The sequence below is a fragment of the Carcharodon carcharias genome, chromosome 16, assembly GCF_017639515.1.
Source record: "Carcharodon carcharias isolate sCarCar2 chromosome 16, sCarCar2.pri, whole genome shotgun sequence".
NCBI lineage: Eukaryota > Metazoa > Chordata > Chondrichthyes > Lamniformes > Lamnidae > Carcharodon > Carcharodon carcharias.
Window position 1 is genome coordinate 3,507,037 of NC_054482.1, and position 19,053 is coordinate 3,526,089.

General features: G+C 39.5%; 1 protein-coding gene across 3 annotated transcripts in view; it reads right to left on the minus strand.

Moving 5' to 3' along the window:
- Positions 1 to 1,483: 1,483 nt before the first annotated feature.
- kcnt2 (potassium channel, subfamily T, member 2) overlaps positions 1,484 to 19,053 on the minus strand; it is a 789,028-nt gene continuing 771,458 nt past the window's right edge. For all 3 annotated transcript variants that reach the window (XM_041208210.1, XM_041208209.1, XM_041208208.1), the window contains 2 exons: positions 5,257 to 5,341; positions 1,484 to 1,601 (listed from right to left, as the gene is read on the minus strand). In XM_041208210.1, coding sequence (XP_041064144.1) covers positions 1,484 to 1,601; positions 5,257 to 5,341 — 203 coding nt within the window. The remainder of the gene's footprint in view (positions 1,602 to 5,256; positions 5,342 to 19,053) is intronic.

Genomic DNA, 19,053 nt, shown 5'->3' on the forward strand with positions numbered 1-19,053 from the left:
TTTTCTTTTTCTTAAGTTACTATCATATATTTTATATTTATTTAATAGAAAACATGATTAAGGATACTTCTCTCTCAAATATTAAAGAGGGCTATCTTGCGAACACCTAATATTCCATTTTAGTTAGCCTAGATTACCGTCTATAGGTTCATGGCGATGAAGCTGGTTTTGTTATCACCTCATAGTTGTTAGTTGCTTAACTACAAGGGAGTGTCCTCTTAAAAAAAAAAATGAGTGGGCCATATTCTAACAATATCCAATCAAGAATATAATATTCAAATTTGCTCTGCCAATGCCCAGAGAAATCAATGCAATTTGGGTGGTTGATAGTGCAAAATGCAACTGGAACTTATTGTGCTGAGTCCCCACCACGTCTTTGTATCTACTCAAAATGTTTCCAGAATTAGTGACAGTACATAGGTCTGTGTGCCCTTAGTGTCAGAGTCAGTAATGGTCGGGGGGAGGGAGTGGATAGTTAGGTAATAAAAGGTTAATTTTAGCAAATGCAAAAGTGACGGGCTGGGATTGCAGAAATTGGTATTCAACCTTCCAGAAGCTTCAAAACACTTTTTTCCCCCTATGTTACTAAAGGATTGTGGGCCCCATTATATTTTGGCAAGGTCCAATAATGCTTTTTGCAACCTTCTATCCTACCCCTCCCAGCAGTGCTGCAAATAGACCTTGAGCCTGTGTAATGGGCATAGGTTCAAGGAACAGGCAAAAGGGGAAGGGGAGGTTGGAGAAGGGGCATAAAAATTCCAATCTGCCCATCTGAAGCCCATTGCGGAGTTTTGATCAGATGTTCACTGGTCTAAAATGATGTCTTTTTTGCAATTTGATCAATCAAATAACAACTGTTTTGGTACATGTAAAACAGGCCAAAATACAGAAACCTGTATCTTTCAATTATATTTTAATTTACTTATATCTGTGGAATTATTTATAAATTAACCTTTTGAGTACAAAAGAATGTTAATACTTAATTGACTTCCAGTAAACCACCTTCTCTCTCTTTCCCCACCACCCCCCCCCCACCCCATTAACGGAATTATATTCCCAGTGTACATTAATTGAGGACTAATTAGCTGTTAGACTATAATAAAACTGCAACAGATGGATAGCTGTAAGTGGAAGTCATTTCAATGCATTTCCTCTCTATTGTGTTCATTTGCAAAATTAATAATGACATTTTAAGAAACAGGACCATAATGATACGATAACAGGCTAGGTACTGACGGAAAGCTCCAAGCTAACTTCAATCGTTCTGTGACTTCATCGGTGAGTCAGATTGATCGGCTCTGCATGATGCCATACATTGTTTGCTTGATTTAGTCAAAGCTACAGTGTTTTCAACAATTTCCTATCACAACCATAAGAAACAAACATGTTTCTCAGCCAGTTTTTTTAATGTAATGCTGAAAGCCGTAATACTTTTTGTGGAAACTTTTGTTGAGGCGTTTTCTACAGAGCATCGAGCGATTAATTAAAGCTGGGTGTCATCCTTTGTGTCCTGTCCACCCCCACTATTGTTACAGACACTGATCTTGAGACTGGGTTTACTGTTTGGGACATAAGCCAACGGATCAGGGCGGATCAGGTAGCTGAAGACACAAAAGAAAATGATAAAATTAATTGAAAAAGAGGCAAGGAATAAAAAGGACAGATTGAGGAAAATACTCAAACAAGAAAAAAGCTATAAAATTCAAGCTGCTAATGCCTTATATCATGTAGAAATTGAAGATTACTTTAACATTTACTATTCATGCACAAATTAAGTTTAGCATTGATTAATAATGCACACCTCCTTGTTCATGATGCTGAATTATATTAAACAATATAATTGAGATCTTTATTTGATCTAGACTAAAATCAATCAAAACTTTGTAATACCATGTTTTATGGAACAAGGTAATGTATAGTAACAAGAGGACATGGCTGACTTTTTAATTCCTTTCTTTCTAATAAAAGTATTAATATGATGAAGTTATATCATGTTTAGCTTTTAGGATAAGCTCTTTCTGAAGAGACCCATTCTGAAAAGACCCATAAAAATTCCTAATAAATTTGTTCAAGTCAGTTTGCAATCATTTCTCAAAGTCTGAATAATTCAATTCTAAAATTCTAGCATTTCAAAAGACCATTTTCAAAAAAATCCTGTAATTCATTGCTTTAATTACTGGATTAAAAACTGCTCCATGAATGTCAGCATTTTAAACTGAACTCATATTCCAGTAATGGTAAAGCAGGTGAATTTCCTTGGCTATTTCACCAGACTTCCACATTAGTAGTGGCCAATTTCAGTGGATAACTTGCAATCAAAGATTGATAGGGAAAGCTGATGGAACAATAGGCTGCCTTTAAAGAAAAGACAGTTCAAGTCTAGTCGAGGTGCATACCCACCAGGGAGAAAGGGAGAGCAACCAAAGGCAAAGCTCCCTGGACGATGAAAGAGATAGGGAGTAAGATGAAACAGAAACACAATGACCAAAGTCAGGTTAATTATAGAAGTGAGAGTGGGCTGAATACAGAAAATTCAGACACGAAGAAGAAAATAAGAGAGACAAAGAGAGAGTGTGAAAAGAGACTGGCAGATAGCATGAAAGGTAATACAATACTCTTCCATATAAATAATAAACCCTAAGTGGGAGGAGTGTTGGGACTGATTAGGGACCAAAAAGGGGATTTGAACATGGAGGCAGCAGGTTTGACTGAGGTACTAAATGAGTATTTTGTATCTGTCTTTACAAGGAAGAAGATGCTGCTGAAGTCATAGTGAATGAGGAGGTAGTTGAGATGCTAGATGGGCTAAAAAATTGATAGAGGGAGTAATAGAAAGGCTGGCTGTTCTTAAAAGTTGTTAAGTCACCTCTTCTGAATGGGATGCATCCAAGGATAGTAAGGGTGGAAATTGTGGAGTTACTAGCCATAATCTTCTAACCTCTCTAGATCCTTAGGTACGGGGACGAATGCCAGGGGACTAAAGAATTGCAAATGCTGTATCCTTGTTCAAGAAAGGGTGTGAGGATAAACTCGGCAACTGCACAGTAGTCATTTTAACCTCAGTGGTGTGAAACCTTTTAGAAACAATAATCTGGGACAAAATTAAAATCGCTTGGACAAGTGTGGATTAATTAAGGAGAACCAGCATGGATTTGTTAAAGGCAAATTGTGTTTAACTTGATTGAACTTTTTGATTGAGGTAACAGAGGGTTGATCAGGGAAATGAGTTGATGTGGTGTAAATGGACTTCCAAAAGGTATTTGATAAAGTGCTATGTAATAGGTTTGTCAACAAAATTGAAGCCCGTGGAATAAAAGAGACAATGGGAGCATGGGTACAAAATTGAATGAGTGACAGGAAACAGAGTACAGGGAGTAGCCGTGAATAGCTTTTCAGGTTGAAGGGACGTATACAGTAGGATCATTGCTCTGTTATATATTAATGACTTTGAATTGGGTGTACAGGGCGCAAAGCGAAATTGGAGATGACACAAAACTTGGAATATTGTGAACTGTGAGGAGGATAGTGATGGACTCCAAGATGATGTGGACAGGCTAGTGAAATGGGCAGGCAGGTGGCAAATGGAATTTAACATGGAGAAATGAGAAAAGATGTGTTTTGGTAGCAAGACCAAGGAGAGATAATAGAAACTAAAGGGCACAATTCTAAAGTAGGTGCAGGAATACACCTGTGGGCATTGGAGAAAGTACAGAAAAGATTCACGAGAATGGTTCCAGGGATGAGGAACTACAACTATGAAGATGCATTGGAAAAGTTGGGACTGTTTTCCTTGGAGAAAAGACTGAGAGGAAATTTGATAGAGCTATTCAAAATCATGAGGATTCTGGATAGTGTAGATAGGGAGGGAGAAACAGTTTCCTCTCGTGAAAGGATCGAGAACAAAACGGCACAGATTTAAAGTAATTGGCAAAAGAAGCAAAATCGATATGAGAAAAAATGTTTTATTGCAGTGGATGGTTAAGGTCTGGAATGCACTACCTGAAAGTGTGGTGGAAGCAGGTTTAATTGAAGCATTCAAAAGGGAATTAGACTGTTATTAAGGAATGTGCAGGGTTACGGGGGGAAGGCAGGGGAATGACACTTGGAGAGCCAGTACAGACATGATGGGCTGAATGGCCTCCCTCTGCACTGGAACAATTCTGTGATTTCTGTGATATATGTGCACAAGTTGTTGAAGGGCAGCAAGGCAGGTTGAGAAAGCGGTTTAAAAAGCACATGGGCTTTATAAATAAAGGCACAGGGTACCAAAACAAGGAAGTTATGATGAATCTTTATAAAACAGTGGTTCAGCCTCAACTGGACTATTTTGTCCAATTCTTAGCACCAACTTTTAGGAAGGATGTGAAGGCTTTAGAGTGGATGCAGGAAAAACGTCATGAGGTTCCAGGGAAGAGGGGCTTTGGTTCCTTGAAAATTTGGAAAAATCTGGAAGGTAAAACAAAATACTGCGGCTGCTGGAAATCTGAAATTAAAAAACAGAAAATGCTGGAAAAAGCTCCAGTTCCAAAGAAGAATCATGTTGGACCTGAAACGTTAACTCTGTGTTTCTCTCTCTCTCCACAGATGCTGCCAGACCTGCATTTTCTGTTTTAACTTTATGTTGGAAAATCTGGGGTTGTTCTCCTGGGAGAAGAAAAGGTGGAGAGGCGATTAAATAGAGATGTTCAAAACCACGGTGCATCATGAGAGTAGATGGGGAGAAATTGTTCCCATTGGCAGAAGGGTCAAGAACCAGAGGTATGCAGATTTGGCAAAAAAAAACAAAAGGTAACATGAGGGAAAAAGTTTTTGCCCAGCATGTGGTTAGGACCGGAAATGCACTGCCTGGGACTGTGGTAGAGGCCATTGGAACCGTGGCTTTCAAAAGAACATTGGATAAGCATCTGAAGGGAAAATAAATTGCAGGGCTAAAGGGCCAGGGGAAGGACAGGTCAGCGGGACCAGCTAAATAGCTCTTGCAGAGAGCCCGCACAGATTCGATGGGCTAAAAGGTACTCAAATGCAGACACTTCTGTGCTGCAATCATTCCATGATCCTAGGAAGATGTGAACTTGAGAATTGTTGTGTACGGCATGATTTTTCTAGAACATGAACTGGACCAGAGAATGAGTCAGAGTTTGCCCTCTGGCACCCTAACAAATTCTGCAACTCTCTTACAGCTTTCAGCTCAAAGTTGATTGGCTGGAAACTGTTGGTATGCCATCTAATATCCGGGGGAAAAAATGTAATACTTACACAACATCATTTAGTTCCAGTCTTATATCTGGCGAAGGATTGATGAGAATATATGATAGAGTGTTCTGGTGATCGTTCATTTCATCTAAAAAAAAGGAAGGACATTGGCAGTCACATGTGCTGGTCAAGGTAAGCAATGCCCCAGTGTCCTTAACTCAACAGTATATTCCTGCCCCTTTGTAGCTCCTCTCCTTTTGACTGTTAGAGGTGGCAATGTTGTGGGAGTACCAATACCTCCAAATTCCCCTCAACATCCTGAAATGGGCAGATATTATCATTCCTTCATCATCGCTGCATCATTATCCAGAAATTCTCTACCTAATACCATTACCATCCAGATCAAAGGAATCAAACAATTCAAGGGGAAACAGCGATGAATGATAAATGTAGTCTTACCAACATTGCTCATATCACAATAACGAATAAAAAAAAAAAGCCAGTATCAAATTAAGTTGCTCCCAAGGCATTTACATAGACCACTGTATAGTATAGGAAACTTAAAAATAAATTAACTTTATTGTGTAGCTGCTATACATTGACACAAAATGGATAATTACTTAAAATTATTTCATATTTCTACTAATGTATTACAGCTAAAGAAGATGTTTTGATAAGAGGAATGTTTTCTAACCATTAAGTACTAAGGAACAAATTTATTCCTAAAATCACAGTCCCTCATAAATAAACAGTAAATAATTAAATCGATCACTTTTTTTTGGAGTAACCACATCTTTTGTTAAAAAGAAACTGAAATCTGAACAATGACATATTCATTCCCCCAACCCAGATCACCTTCTCTCCATTCTGAGTAAAGTGTTATGAATGGCAGTTTATGGGCTGGATTTTCAGCACGCGCCCGGCACACATGAGCATGAAATTGCGCGTGATGATGTTGGGCGAGCGTCCCAAAGTCATTGCACCCACGCGATATTTCAGTTGGCCGGCACGCAAGGGAGTCAGCAGCATGTCTGCTGACAATCAAGAGGGCTGTTAAGCCCATTAATTAAAATGAATTTTTCCCTGCCCGTCAACCTTATGTTTGGCGCATGTACGGTCACCTTACGATAGGCAGGCCCACCCGCTGTGTGCCCGGCTGACAAGGGGAACATCTTTCCCTATGTTATCCCCTTATGCTGTTGATCAGTGCTGATCATCAGCCACATCTCATTTGTGCTTCAGTCAGGTCAAGAAATATCACACTGCAGATTCATGAATTATAAATTCATTAACTAAGTTAAATACTCACTTATTTACACTGAATGAAACACAAATCTTCTTTATTTACGCTCTTTCATAGAACCCAGCTGTGGGTGAACTTTATAGAGAACTCATTTAATTTCTATGTATTTTTAGACGTCCTAGGTCCTGTAGGTGGAAGAATGAATCTGGAGGAAACCGGATTCCATATTGTATATACATTCATTAGGTATTCATTACATGCTCTGGCTACAGTAAAGCCTTTTAACCTCCAAAGCCAGTTTAGGATTGAATGTTTATGTTATATTACCCAGATTAAAAGGTTACATAGAATAGAATATATTGTCATAAACCACTGCAATTCATTACATACGTTAAAATCTGCTGTAGTGTTTGTGGTATCCCAAACTGTTGAGGACAAACTGTTTTGCAACCTTTCCTTTGACCTTTCCTACTGCCTTGTGTTGTTCAATACATTTGCAAGCGATTCCCTAAATCCCATTTAATACATTCCCAGCACCCTCTTCAACAAAGGTCAAGCTATCATCTACATTTTGAGCACAGGATCTCCTGTATGAAGCCACCCTGCTGTGGGGCCTCAGCAAAAAAAATATACGAGTCGTGTTAACAGAGCTATTCACACAAGCCACCTCTGCTCTATCTGTAATATAAGCTTTGTTACTTCAATAAAACTGGTACATTCCTTCAGAAGAATCAATCTTAGTGTTCAGATGAAAATAAGTGATATCGGCTGCTTTACTTCAAAGTACATCAGATAAAAGCATGGTAAATTCATACAAAAAATTCTTATTTTAGTGTCAACAGGATTTCATTTCTGCCAAGAGGATGGTAAACATTTTATAAACAGGTTTTAATCTGCTGGGCTGCACTACAGTAAATTTTAAAGCACTTTGGGACGTCATAGGGTCATGAAAGGTGGTAAATAAATACAAGCGAGAACTTTTATTGTTTTGCTTTGTTTTTCAGTTAGTACCTTTCTTATGGCCACGGTTATACCGCCAGAATATTCAGGTTCTACTATTAAAAATATATAGTCAAATAAAGTTTGCATTAAAATCAGCACTGAGATAAAAAAACAATAATCTTCAAATGCTAGACAACAATCTGAACTAAAACAAATAAGAGATGAAATTAGTTTTCGATAGTTGTATTAAGCTGGCATTAGTGAATTGGTTGCCCATCTTACACCCACCTGATTTTCTTTTCCATTGACATCAGTCAAATATCTGGCTATCTTTGGCTGAAGCTTCATTGCTGGTATTCATTGCATATAAAATGCATTTTTTTTCAGTGATACGCTAGTGGTTTCTATGTATTTTTTTGCAGTGATAGTGACTAAGTGTGTTTGGAATAGTTTCGACAGTGCATACTGTCTATTTTCCTGGTGGTCCAATGTTACATATTAGTGGGTGTTGTATGTTCAGTAAGGTTCTGAGCTAACTCCAAGCTTGCTTCTACACAGGTCTCTGTCCAGTCCGCAACTGACTCTAGTCTCGGGTCATGTGTCTCTTTAAATCACACTGTGGGTAGTCCCACATTAACCCTTGCTATGCCAGATACCCTTATACTATAGTGGGAGTATAAAAACTCCAGTGATAGCTTTGGTTTAGAGCTAAAACTGTTTCACACTGTTGCCAAGTTTATAGTGTTATCCATGGGGACAGAGCTCGAACCCATTCTGATGCACAGGTTGGATCCAGGCTGCATTCACACTATAATCATAATGTCAGACCTACCATTGCTAGTTATTGTGCAAATGCCCTGCAATTCTCTTCTACGATGTAAAGTACCTTGTTTTAAGACTCCAACTGTTTAGTGAGAGATGTCCCTGGTTTTGACTGATATAAACTGAAAGTCTTGGCCATCCGGTATCTCCATCTGTGACAGTCTACTGGAAGCCATTCCACGCTCAAACGTTAGCCTCATTAAATTCGTTAAATCCTAACTTTGAATTTTAACGGTATAATTTTTGCACGCTCCCAATCTATGGTCTGAATTTTATTCAAATATTCTTCTTCAACAGCAATCATCATTTGTTACGCAGCTTAGGCAAGCAAGCAGATAATGAGGTTATTGCAATTAATGTCATCACACCATCCTTTGGGAATCAGTAAACTGCTTTTCCTCTTTTGATGATCAACCTTGAAAATCTGCAACATGAAGTGTTTATAAATAAATTGCAATGTGAGCCTTCTTTGCAGTAATGAGCTAATAATCTTAAAACTCTATAGAAATTTGAATTCTGAAAATAAAAAAAAAAGCACATATAAATAAATATATGTGGCAGAAGGTGACAATCAGTTTCCCAGTGCAGTTTACACTCCAGTCATCATCTCACAACCTGATTTACATTGGCCCAAAGGTTCCTGTAGACAACAAATAGCACCCACTGTACAGAAAGCCATCCCATGAATAAACTAAATTACGAATGACCACCTTAAAATTGATTTTTTCTCTTCAAAGCTGCACTAGGAACTTAAATTAATAGAAAAAAAAGGGAATGTGTTATTTCGAATCCCCAATTACCTGCCAAGTATTATAGCATTCTTACTGGCCCACAAGCTGGCAAAAGATACCTCAAGAAGAAGCAATTGCTTCTCATGTATGGTGAGAGAAATACAATGTTTCTGTACAATTCTCCAGCAGATGTCTTTAAAAAGATTGAAGGGTTTTGATTTTTAACAAGCTACCAAATGCTATATACTTTTTAATAGGCAGAGTATTTTTTGATAAGAATCAAGTATCACTGATTCTCGAAGACAAACAACGCTCATAAATTATATAGCAGGAAATATCCCAAAGGTTTCAGTATGGTAGACTGTTTGTTAAGTAGGCAGTCAGACTAACTGACAGCAGTAAAGTTGTTATCAAAGCAAGCTCATTCATTTTTTTAGAATGATGGTGAGTCAGGAGTATTTGTCAGGCCTAGTGGGAGATCATTTTTGAGTATTTTGCAATGAATTAGGTTCAGATGTATATCACTGTAGTGCAAGTTTGTTCAGCCTTTAAACAGTAAATAAAAAATGTGCCCTTTGTAAAAGTTATCAATGCTTTAAGTGATGCCTGCAGCTGAAATCGTTAATTGGGTAAAATAGTTTTGTGTCTAGTGTTCAATGACCCAAAATGTAACTTACTGAACATGCAATGACAGAATGTTTTCCTGAAACCATGCAGCTAGTTGAATTTAAGGCAGTAACAAACAAGCATTGCAAAACACAAACCTCAAGATTGCTTGTGCTGCTTGTTTATTCTTACAAATAACTGACATTGTACATACCTTAAATTTTAGGAAAGATATATGATTCTGTATTTGTAGGGACATTTTTACATACCTGCTAGTTCTAAAGCAGAAAGTTGGCGGAGTTTCTTTCACAGAACAAATTAAAGCCTTTGATCTCCTGCTTCAACGTACATGAAATTTTAAATGTTCATCTCCTAGCATATGGCACCAATGACCCTGCTTAAAGTGGAATATGTGGGATATGGGAAATTGCAGTACTTTTTAAGCACTGGGAGCACTAGGATTTCATTGATGTGAAATGTATTTAGTGAGTAATTCTGGCAATGGACAAAGACTACTTTATCCTTTTAGGAAAGTTCCTTCTCAATGTTGGAAAGGTAGGTTGAAATTATGATGATTAAGAACATGTATTATCAGGTTCAGACAAACCACACAGAAGTTAAAGGAAGCTTCATTTGTGCCCCTTTTCTACTGATTAACTGGTGGTCACTTTAGAAAATGACACTGCTCTGAAGAATTCAATAATGTAGCTATGATCAATCAATTTTATTCAAGGCCTGTAGTCCAATCTTCAATTGATCAGGTTTGCAGTGACAGTGTTGCAATTTAGGTTACTTCCTTCTGTCTTTACTTGGGTTTAACACAATTATGCTGTCAATCAAACCAGCCTCAAATATGCAAAGGAGCACTTTGACAATGACAACAGCTGATTGAATATTACTTTTCATCCTGTTCTGTTCTTGCACAAGCTAGGTGACGAAGCATAATTGGATTGAATATTGAGATTGCTAGCTGTCCTACAGGTCAAAGCAAAAAAGTGCTGGAGACCCTCAGGAGGTCAGGCAGCATCTGAGGAGAAAGGAAATGGAGTTAATATTTCAGGTCAATGAGTATTTTCAGCATCTGTGGGTCAAAGCACCTGGCCTGCAGTCTACAGACTAACATATCTCCAGTGTCAAACGGTAGGGCAAAAAACGTCCTTCACACTTCTTCGAATTAAAGTTGTCATCGTTGTCCTTTTAAAAGATGCCCCATTTGATTAGCTATAAGTCAAAGATTAGCGGAGTCCTGAATCAAACAACCTGTTGGGCATTCTAAAGAGGAAAAACTGTAAATGCTGGAAATTGGCAGCCGCCGCCAGTCAGCATCTGTGCCGAGAAAGGTAGGTAATTTATATTTCACATGCATGACCCTTCATCAGAACTGAAGGCTGAAAGAAGGAGAAGCAGGTAAAATTAGAAAAATGTCAAGAAGAAAGGTGAAGGACTTCAGTTATGTGAAAAGACTGGAGAAGCGGGCATTTTTCGCCTTAAAGCAGAAAAGGTTAAAAGCAGAGTTGATCGAGGTATTCAAAATTCTGAGGGATTTTGATAGAAGTAAGGAGAAACTGCTTCCTCTAGTGTGTGGGTTGGTAGCCAGAGGATATGGATTCAAGATAATTGGCAAAAGGACCAGAGAGGAGATGAGGAGAAATATTGTTATTTAGCAATTTTTTATGATTGAACTATATGGTTTGGGAGGACGGTGAGAAGATTCAACAATAAATTTTAAAAGGGAATTTGATTAATACCTGAACAAGAAAAATTTGCAAGGCTTTGGGTGAAGTACAGGGGAGTGGCACTATAGCTCTTTCAAAGAGTCAGCACATGAATGATGGGCTGAGCAGCCTCCTGTGGTGTAGGATTCGATTAAAAAGGGGATGGAGATGGGAGAGAATTAGAAGATATGCCAATTATAGAAAGAGGGAGATGGGTTAAATGAGCTACAAATTGCTTTGTAGAAAACTATTAGATGATATAAAAGATTTAACCGTGCAGAGACATAAAAAGGACAAAAGTTTCCCATATTGTGTGTTTGTGTGTGGGCGTTTGGAGACATGGGAGAACAAATGAATAGATGTGTAATAAGAAGAAACAACAGAAAAGTAAGCTGCATATGCAGCAGATTTGAAATTCAAACTGAAAATGAAAGCAAAATACAACAGGACTGTCAATTCCAAGTACAGAAAGAATATATCAATAACATGGGTTCTATCACCAGAATTGTGTTCTGATGAAAAATCTGTACCTCAGACATCAGCCTGCCTCCCCACTGCCCCCAACCCACTCCCAGCCACCAACTGAGAACAGACTCAACCCACAAACAGCCAATGCTGAGAGGAAAATGTAGGCCATATTTAAAAGTCTTAAGTTACGAAAGTTAATGTTCAGACTAGAGAACTGAAAGATAACAGCACCAAAATGGATTGCGTGATGACTCGTCTCATGGCTTTTATGGGAGTTTTGAGTGCCCAATTTTGTCACTACATTTGCCTCCATGCAACAGTGACTGCAAATTTAAAGTGATTCTATGTTGCACGGTACCATCATGAACATGTGAAAGCACGATATAAATGAAAATGCTTTCTTCAATTATACTTGTAAGAAATCTTAGTGCAAACTTCAAGAACTATACCTTGCTTTCCTGCAAGGCATTTTGTAACCTTCTGGTCTGAAAATTTAGTTCACTAATATCGGGCAACAACATATTTTTTTCTTCTTCCAGATGCTCACTAACCTGATGTGTACTTCCACCATTGTCCCGTTTTTATTTCAACACCAATTAAAGTCATACGTTCTATTTATTTTTTTCAAAAATTTAATTTCATATTATTTGTTCATCTTTCATGATGCAAAGGGAGTCTTGAACAAGTGCAAGCCTCAGATGAAACTGGGTTCAAGGCTAGGGCATAATTGGGCCATTTTATTGTCATGGATTCCGTTCTTAGTTTTGCATAAACATTGCAAAAGCTGTGACTCAGTGTGAGCACTTTCACCTCTGAGTCAGGAAATTCTGGGTTCAGGTTGCACTCCAGACTTAAGCATATTGTCTAGCCTGGGACTCAAGTGCAGTACTGAGGTAGTGCTGCTGGAGGTGCTGCCTTTTAGAAGAAATATTAAACCAAGCCCTTTCAGGTGAATGTTGAGAGATCCCGCAGCACTACTTGAGGAGGAGCAGAATAGATCATCTAGCCAACATTTATCCCTGAGCCAACATCACTGAAAACAGTCTATCTGCCCATTATCACATTACTATCCAATGGGCCTTGATGTGCACAAATTGGCTGCTATGTTTCCTGTAACAGTGAGTATTCCCCAAAAATGCTTCATTTGTTATAATGTGCTTTGGGACATCCTAAGATTGTGCAGGTGATATATAAATCCATGTCTTTATTTCTTTTATACAATAGTGTCATTCTTTCCTAGTCATGCCCATGTACATAAATAATAGATAGGAACCAGCTGGTACATTGAGCAGGCTCCACAAGCCTATTATTCAGAACAGCTCTGACAGCAGTGCCGCATAATCTCCTGGGAGAGGAAAAAGAAACAGATCAAAAACCTAAGGTCAATTTAGGTAAAACAAATTTAAGGCTATCAAACTAACCCAAGAGACCACATTAACCAGAATTTATATTGCTAAGTATCCCAACAACATTTTGTATACTGTGGTGTTTGCTCCAGATAGGAACTAGTTCAGTTCTCTTTTGACATATGTAATGAGTTCAGCACTCACCTAACAATCCTGTTAAGGTTTCCTTAAAGCTCCATAATTATCTTTTCTATATGGTTTACTAGCCTGTGTATGCCTATTGAAGTTTCTTATTAGGTGCTTTTGTTCAAGGCTGAAAAGCTCAAACATGTCCAAACTTTCCTCGTAATTCAATTCTCTGACACTAGAGATGAGCTTTGATGTTCTTCTCTACTTTGGTTCTAGGGCATGAAAGTCTTCCATTATCAACATTGCTCACAGCACTAATGGTTCATTCTAACCACATCACTGTACACTGAGGAGCATGACAGCAAATTATTTATGTTCTACTGATTCAGCAATATGGTTCAGCATTCTATTTGTTTATTTGATTGCTGCTCTGCAGTAACTTGACATGTTAATTGCCAAGTCTATAAATAACCCTTCAGGTAAAGACCTCAAGCTGTTTGCAATCCCTTTATCATCATTAAGTGGAAAAACGGGGATTTGCAAGCAGAGAAAATATCACATTACCATTCACTGTGTTGCTATCTTTGGCTGTTCTAGCCATTGGTCAAAGCAAGATCTAGGCTCAAGAGTATAATCTCCATCCCTTTGTTGGTGTTTAGGCAATTGGTCCACTATAAGTATTGGACAGTAAAGCCATAATAGAGTGGTCAAAAGTATTAACAAGAATAGTCACCACAATTTGCAAGACCTCCTCACTGCTCAGGAAAATGTCCCTGCAGAAGATTTACAGCATTCCCTTTGTCTTGGTGATTAAGAGATGGATTCTGGTCTGTTTGTCATGGGGTGATCCAAAGTCAATTCCTGATCCAAACAAAGTATCATCTTTTAGAGACACAGAGAAAATGGGAATGCAGAAGGAAGTAAATGGATGACTGGATTCCAGCTCTGTCCCCATGGTTACTCCGTGATAAACTAATCATAGTGCAGTATTGTCTCTAATCCATGACTTTTGAACTGACACGGAATGAAGCAGGACTGTCAGAATAATCCTTTTAAATAAATGCAGACAGTGTCCAAAGTAGCCGGCACACTTAACATGTTCGAAGCATCACCTTTAATTGACCAGCACCATTTTCCCTATGCAGGTGGCTGCTCACGATAAGTCTGGCAGTATTAAGTGGTGGAGACTAATAAATTTCTTGCTGCCTTTACTAAAATGAGTTGATCTTCAAGGATCTTCCTTGAACAGGCAAGAGGAACTGCTGTCCCCATGTCTGTTTACAAGGGCTATCCAATTTAGTTTCCCACGGAGAATAATAACTTCCTCACAACAGACGTTAAACTGAAAGGTCTATAATTTCCTTGTTCATTTCTCCTACCCTTCCTTCAATTTTGCCAGACCAGATATAATACCTGCTATGGCAATGTCTGGAAAGGATATGCAAAAGCATAGCATACTCAAAACAAACTGATCAAAATGCATTCACAGTGAAGAGCTGGAAAACCTAGTTAGGATGTGATGACACTGCAGTATGGTGCAACTCTTTGACAGCAAAATCCTGTTTGCCACAGCAGAACTCCATTATATTAGAAACTGGTTGAGTGAACATTGCTGACAGTCTGATGAAATGAAAAACAGAGAATATAAATTCGGTTACAGTAAATACTCAGCTTACCTTGAAATTGTGCATTTTCAACACTGATTTCAAGAAGGATTAAAACACTCTATTCCAGAGTTGTGCAGCATACTCTGTTTTCTCAGGTTTCTGGTGGATGATTGAAAAATTCACTGCTTACTCCATCAAAATATGGACAGTCTTGGATGCCTTGGCAGGTACTTTCCCTACCCTTTTGGCATTTGTTACAACAACAATGGATTACATCTATGTAGGACCTTTAACATAGAAAAACATTCCAAATTGCATGACAAAAGTGTAATGAGACAAAAACTGATACTGAATCAAAGAGATAGATATTAGGATAGATGGCTAAAAGTTTGGTTAAAAGGTAAATTTTAAAGCAGCAGAGTGAGGTTGAGAGATAGAGAAGTTTAAGGAGGGAATTCCAATGCTTAGGAGCTAGTCAGTTAAAGGCACAGCTGCTAATGGTGAGGACAAGCGAGTCAGCTATGTACAAGAATTGTTACGCTGAATTCTGGAGGAGGTTACAAAGAGAACAGCGAAGCTGAGATAGAGAAAGGCCAAGGAGGGGAATGGAATTGGTGGAGAGGGAATGGAGTTTGTGGCAGAGACCCGAGACAATGAGTTTGGTCTTTCCAATATTTAGTTCATGGAAATAGTGATTCTTCCAGGACTGAATGGCAAACACACATTCTGACAATCTGACACCAAAAATGCAGTAAAGGGACTGAGGTGTTGGTGAGGTAGATCTAGGTGCAATCAGCATGCGTGTGAAACCTAACATCATGTTTTTGGAGAAATGCGAAGGGGGCAAGGATTGATCCTGTGAAACTCCTGGTTAACAGTGTGGGGACAGGAAGAGAACCATTGCAGTTCACTCTCAAGCTACAATTTGATAGATAAAAATGAAACCAGGCCAGCCAGCTGGACAATGGAGGAGAGGTATGATCAACCTTGTCAAAAGTTGCAGACAGATTGAGAATAATAGGGTGTGTGCACTATGATCACAGTAATATAGGATGTCATTTGTGTCTTTGATTAGGACTGTTTCAATGCTGTAGTAGGGGTGGAAACCTGATTGTAGAGTTGCAAAGTACTTGTGCTGGAAGTTCTCTGACAGGACATATTGTCACAACTACACCAAGGACATATGGGCATAGAGCTGACAAGACGATTGGCACGTGATACCGTCTATCGGCCAGGGGTTAGCGGTGACATTGACAAGTTAGTGAGGATGTGCGAGGCATGCTGGAACACCAGCCACAGCAATGTAAAGAACCTCTATACTCTCATGAGGTTCCGCCGGTTCCTTGGTCCAAAATCGCCAACAATCTATTTACCATAAATGGAGACGACTTTATTTAAGTCACCGATTACTTCTCTAATTTTCCAACTGTCAGGCAGGCAAGGCAGTCAAGTGTGTCCATGGCAGACATATTGGATGCAATATTCAGTCTGTTCAGTGCACTTGCTGAAATTATTTTGGACAATGGGCCACAGTATAGGTACAGACCTTTCAGGGACATAAGTGCCAAATGGGACATGAACCATGTGATGGCCTCACCACACTACCCCCGATCTAACAGTCTTGCCAGGCAGATGGTCCACACCCTCACATCACTTATCCTGAAGTGCAAGGCAACAAAACAAGATTTTTGTGTTGCCATGATACACCTCCAAGTTACACCTCTGCAGCTGGGTTTACCATCGCCAGCAGAGGTCATGTTTGGAAGGCAGGTGTGAACAATCTTGCCAAACCATCACCTATCCAAATCCTCCAAGATGTAAGATGCACTTCTCAAAAAACAAGAGAAGATGAAGCTGATGCATGACTGGCAGGTATGGAACTACCTCAGCTACACATAGGACAAAAGGCCAGGGTCGCACACCCCACAATGGGAACATGGTTACCCATAGAGGTATCCAAAGTGTGCAGTGAGCCCAGGTGTACGAAGTCACAACATCCAATGGAGCAACGTTGAGGAGGAACAGAAGCCAGCTAAGAGAAATGCACAAGGTGCCAATTGTGCATAGCCAATATGAAACAACACACCAGACCATAATTATTGGATAGAACTACAGGACAACAACCAATACACCGACAACACAACTGCAAATCAAAAACAGCCAAGGGTAAAACCCACATCTCCAGATCATTACTCCATACAAGATCTGGAAGAGTTGTCAAAACACTGAAATGATATATGGGCTCCTAGACTTCCAAACTCATAAGTTTTACATTCATTATTTCTGTACTTGTAAAGCTTACAATCCCTATCTCTGTATAGCTATAGCTAAAATAAAAACAAAAAAACTGCGGATGCTGGAAATCCAAAACAAAAACAGAATTACCTGGAAAAACTCAGCTGGTCTGGCAGCATCAGCGGAGAAAAAAAGAGTTGACGTTTCAAGTCCTCATGATCCTTCGACAGAACTTGAGTTCGAGTCCAAGAAAGACTTGAAATATAAGCTGGTTTAAGGTGTGTGGGGGGGGGGGGCGGAGAGAGAGAGAGAAGTGGAGGGGGGTTGTGGTTGTAGGGACAAACAAGCAGTGATAGAAGCAGATCATCAGAAGATGTCAACAACAATAGAACAAAATAACACATAGGTGTTAAAGTTGGTGATATTATCTAAACGAATGTGCTAATTAAGAATGGATGGTAGGGCACTCAAGGTATAGCTCTAGTGGGGGTGGAGGGAGCATAAAAGATTTTAAAATATTTAAAAATAATGGAAATAGGTGAGAAAAGAAAAATCTATATAATTTATTGGAAAAAAAAAGGAAAGGGGAAACAGAAAGGGGGTGGGGATGGAGGAGGGAGCTCAAGACCTAAAGTTGTTGAATTCAATATTCAGTCCGGAAGGCTGTAAAGTGCCTAGTCAGAAGATGAGGTGTTGTTCCTCCAGTTTGCGTTGGGCTTCACTGGAACAATGCAGCAAGCCAAGGACAGACATGTGGGCAAGAGAGCAGGGTGGAGTGTTAAAATGGCAAGCAACAGGGAGGTTTGGGTCATTCTTGCGGACAGACCACAGGTGTTCTGCAAAGCGGTCGCCCAGTTTACGTTTGGTCTCTCCAATGTAGAGGAGACCACATTGGGAGCAACGAATGCAGTAGACTAAGTTGGGGGAAATGCAAGTGAAATGCTGCTTCACTTGAAAGGAGTGTTTGGGCCCTTGGACGGTGAGGAGAGAGGAAGTGAAGGGGCAGGTGTTGCATCTTTTGCGTGGGCATGGGGTGGTGCCACAGGAGGGGGTTGAGGAGTAGGGGGTGATGGAGGAGTGGACCAGGGTGTCCCGGAGGGAGCGATCCCTATGGAATGCCGATAGGGGGGGTGAAGGGAAGACATGTTTGGTGGTGGCATCATGCTGGAGTTGGCTATAGCTAAGTTTGCTATTACTCAGTGTCTATGTGTCTCACTTATAAAATACAAGATTTATCTTTAGAAAAAAAGGGGAAGTTGTAATATTGCTTTAAGAGTGATGTCCCTTTAAGAAGCTCAACAGGCAGCTGAGCTAGGTACCTGTATGTCATCATATGACCAGGAGCCATGGTCTCTCTCTCTGCACTGTGGTATGCTAGACATGTCTAGAGATTGCTCTATTGCTTGTGCTTATCTGTAAATGAACCAACCAGAGACCCTCAAGTAAACGGAATCCACGTACCTTATTTGTGTTACATATGGATAGCACAACAATATCACTAGAACTGTCATACAGGGTGTCATTTGTGTCTTTGATTAGAAATGTTTCAAAGCTGTGGTAGGGGTGGAAACCTGATTGGCGAGGTTCAAATGTAGAGCTGAGAGGAGAATGAATATGGATTGAGAGGTTATGACACATTCAAGGACTTTGGGCAGAAAGGGACAATGGTGATGGGGTGGTGGTTTGCAAGCACAAGGGTGTTTTCTTGAAGAGAGGACTGCTGACAGCAGATTTGAAAGGGACCGTATCTGCTGAGGAAGAACTATTTAAAATCAGCCAACCCAGGGGCCAGGAAGATAAGTTGAGTGGTCAGCAATTTCATAGAAATAGCATCAAGACAGCACCAGCTTAGAGAGAACAATATGGGAAGATAATAGAAAGTTAAAAGGAATATTTGGGTTCAGGGCTAGGGCAAGGGGAATCTTGGTTTTGTTTGCTAGGGGAAGGGAGGGAAGCAGCAGAGGCAGCTGGACAAATGGTTGCAATCTTAGTGGCAAAGAAGTCCATGTGCTTCTT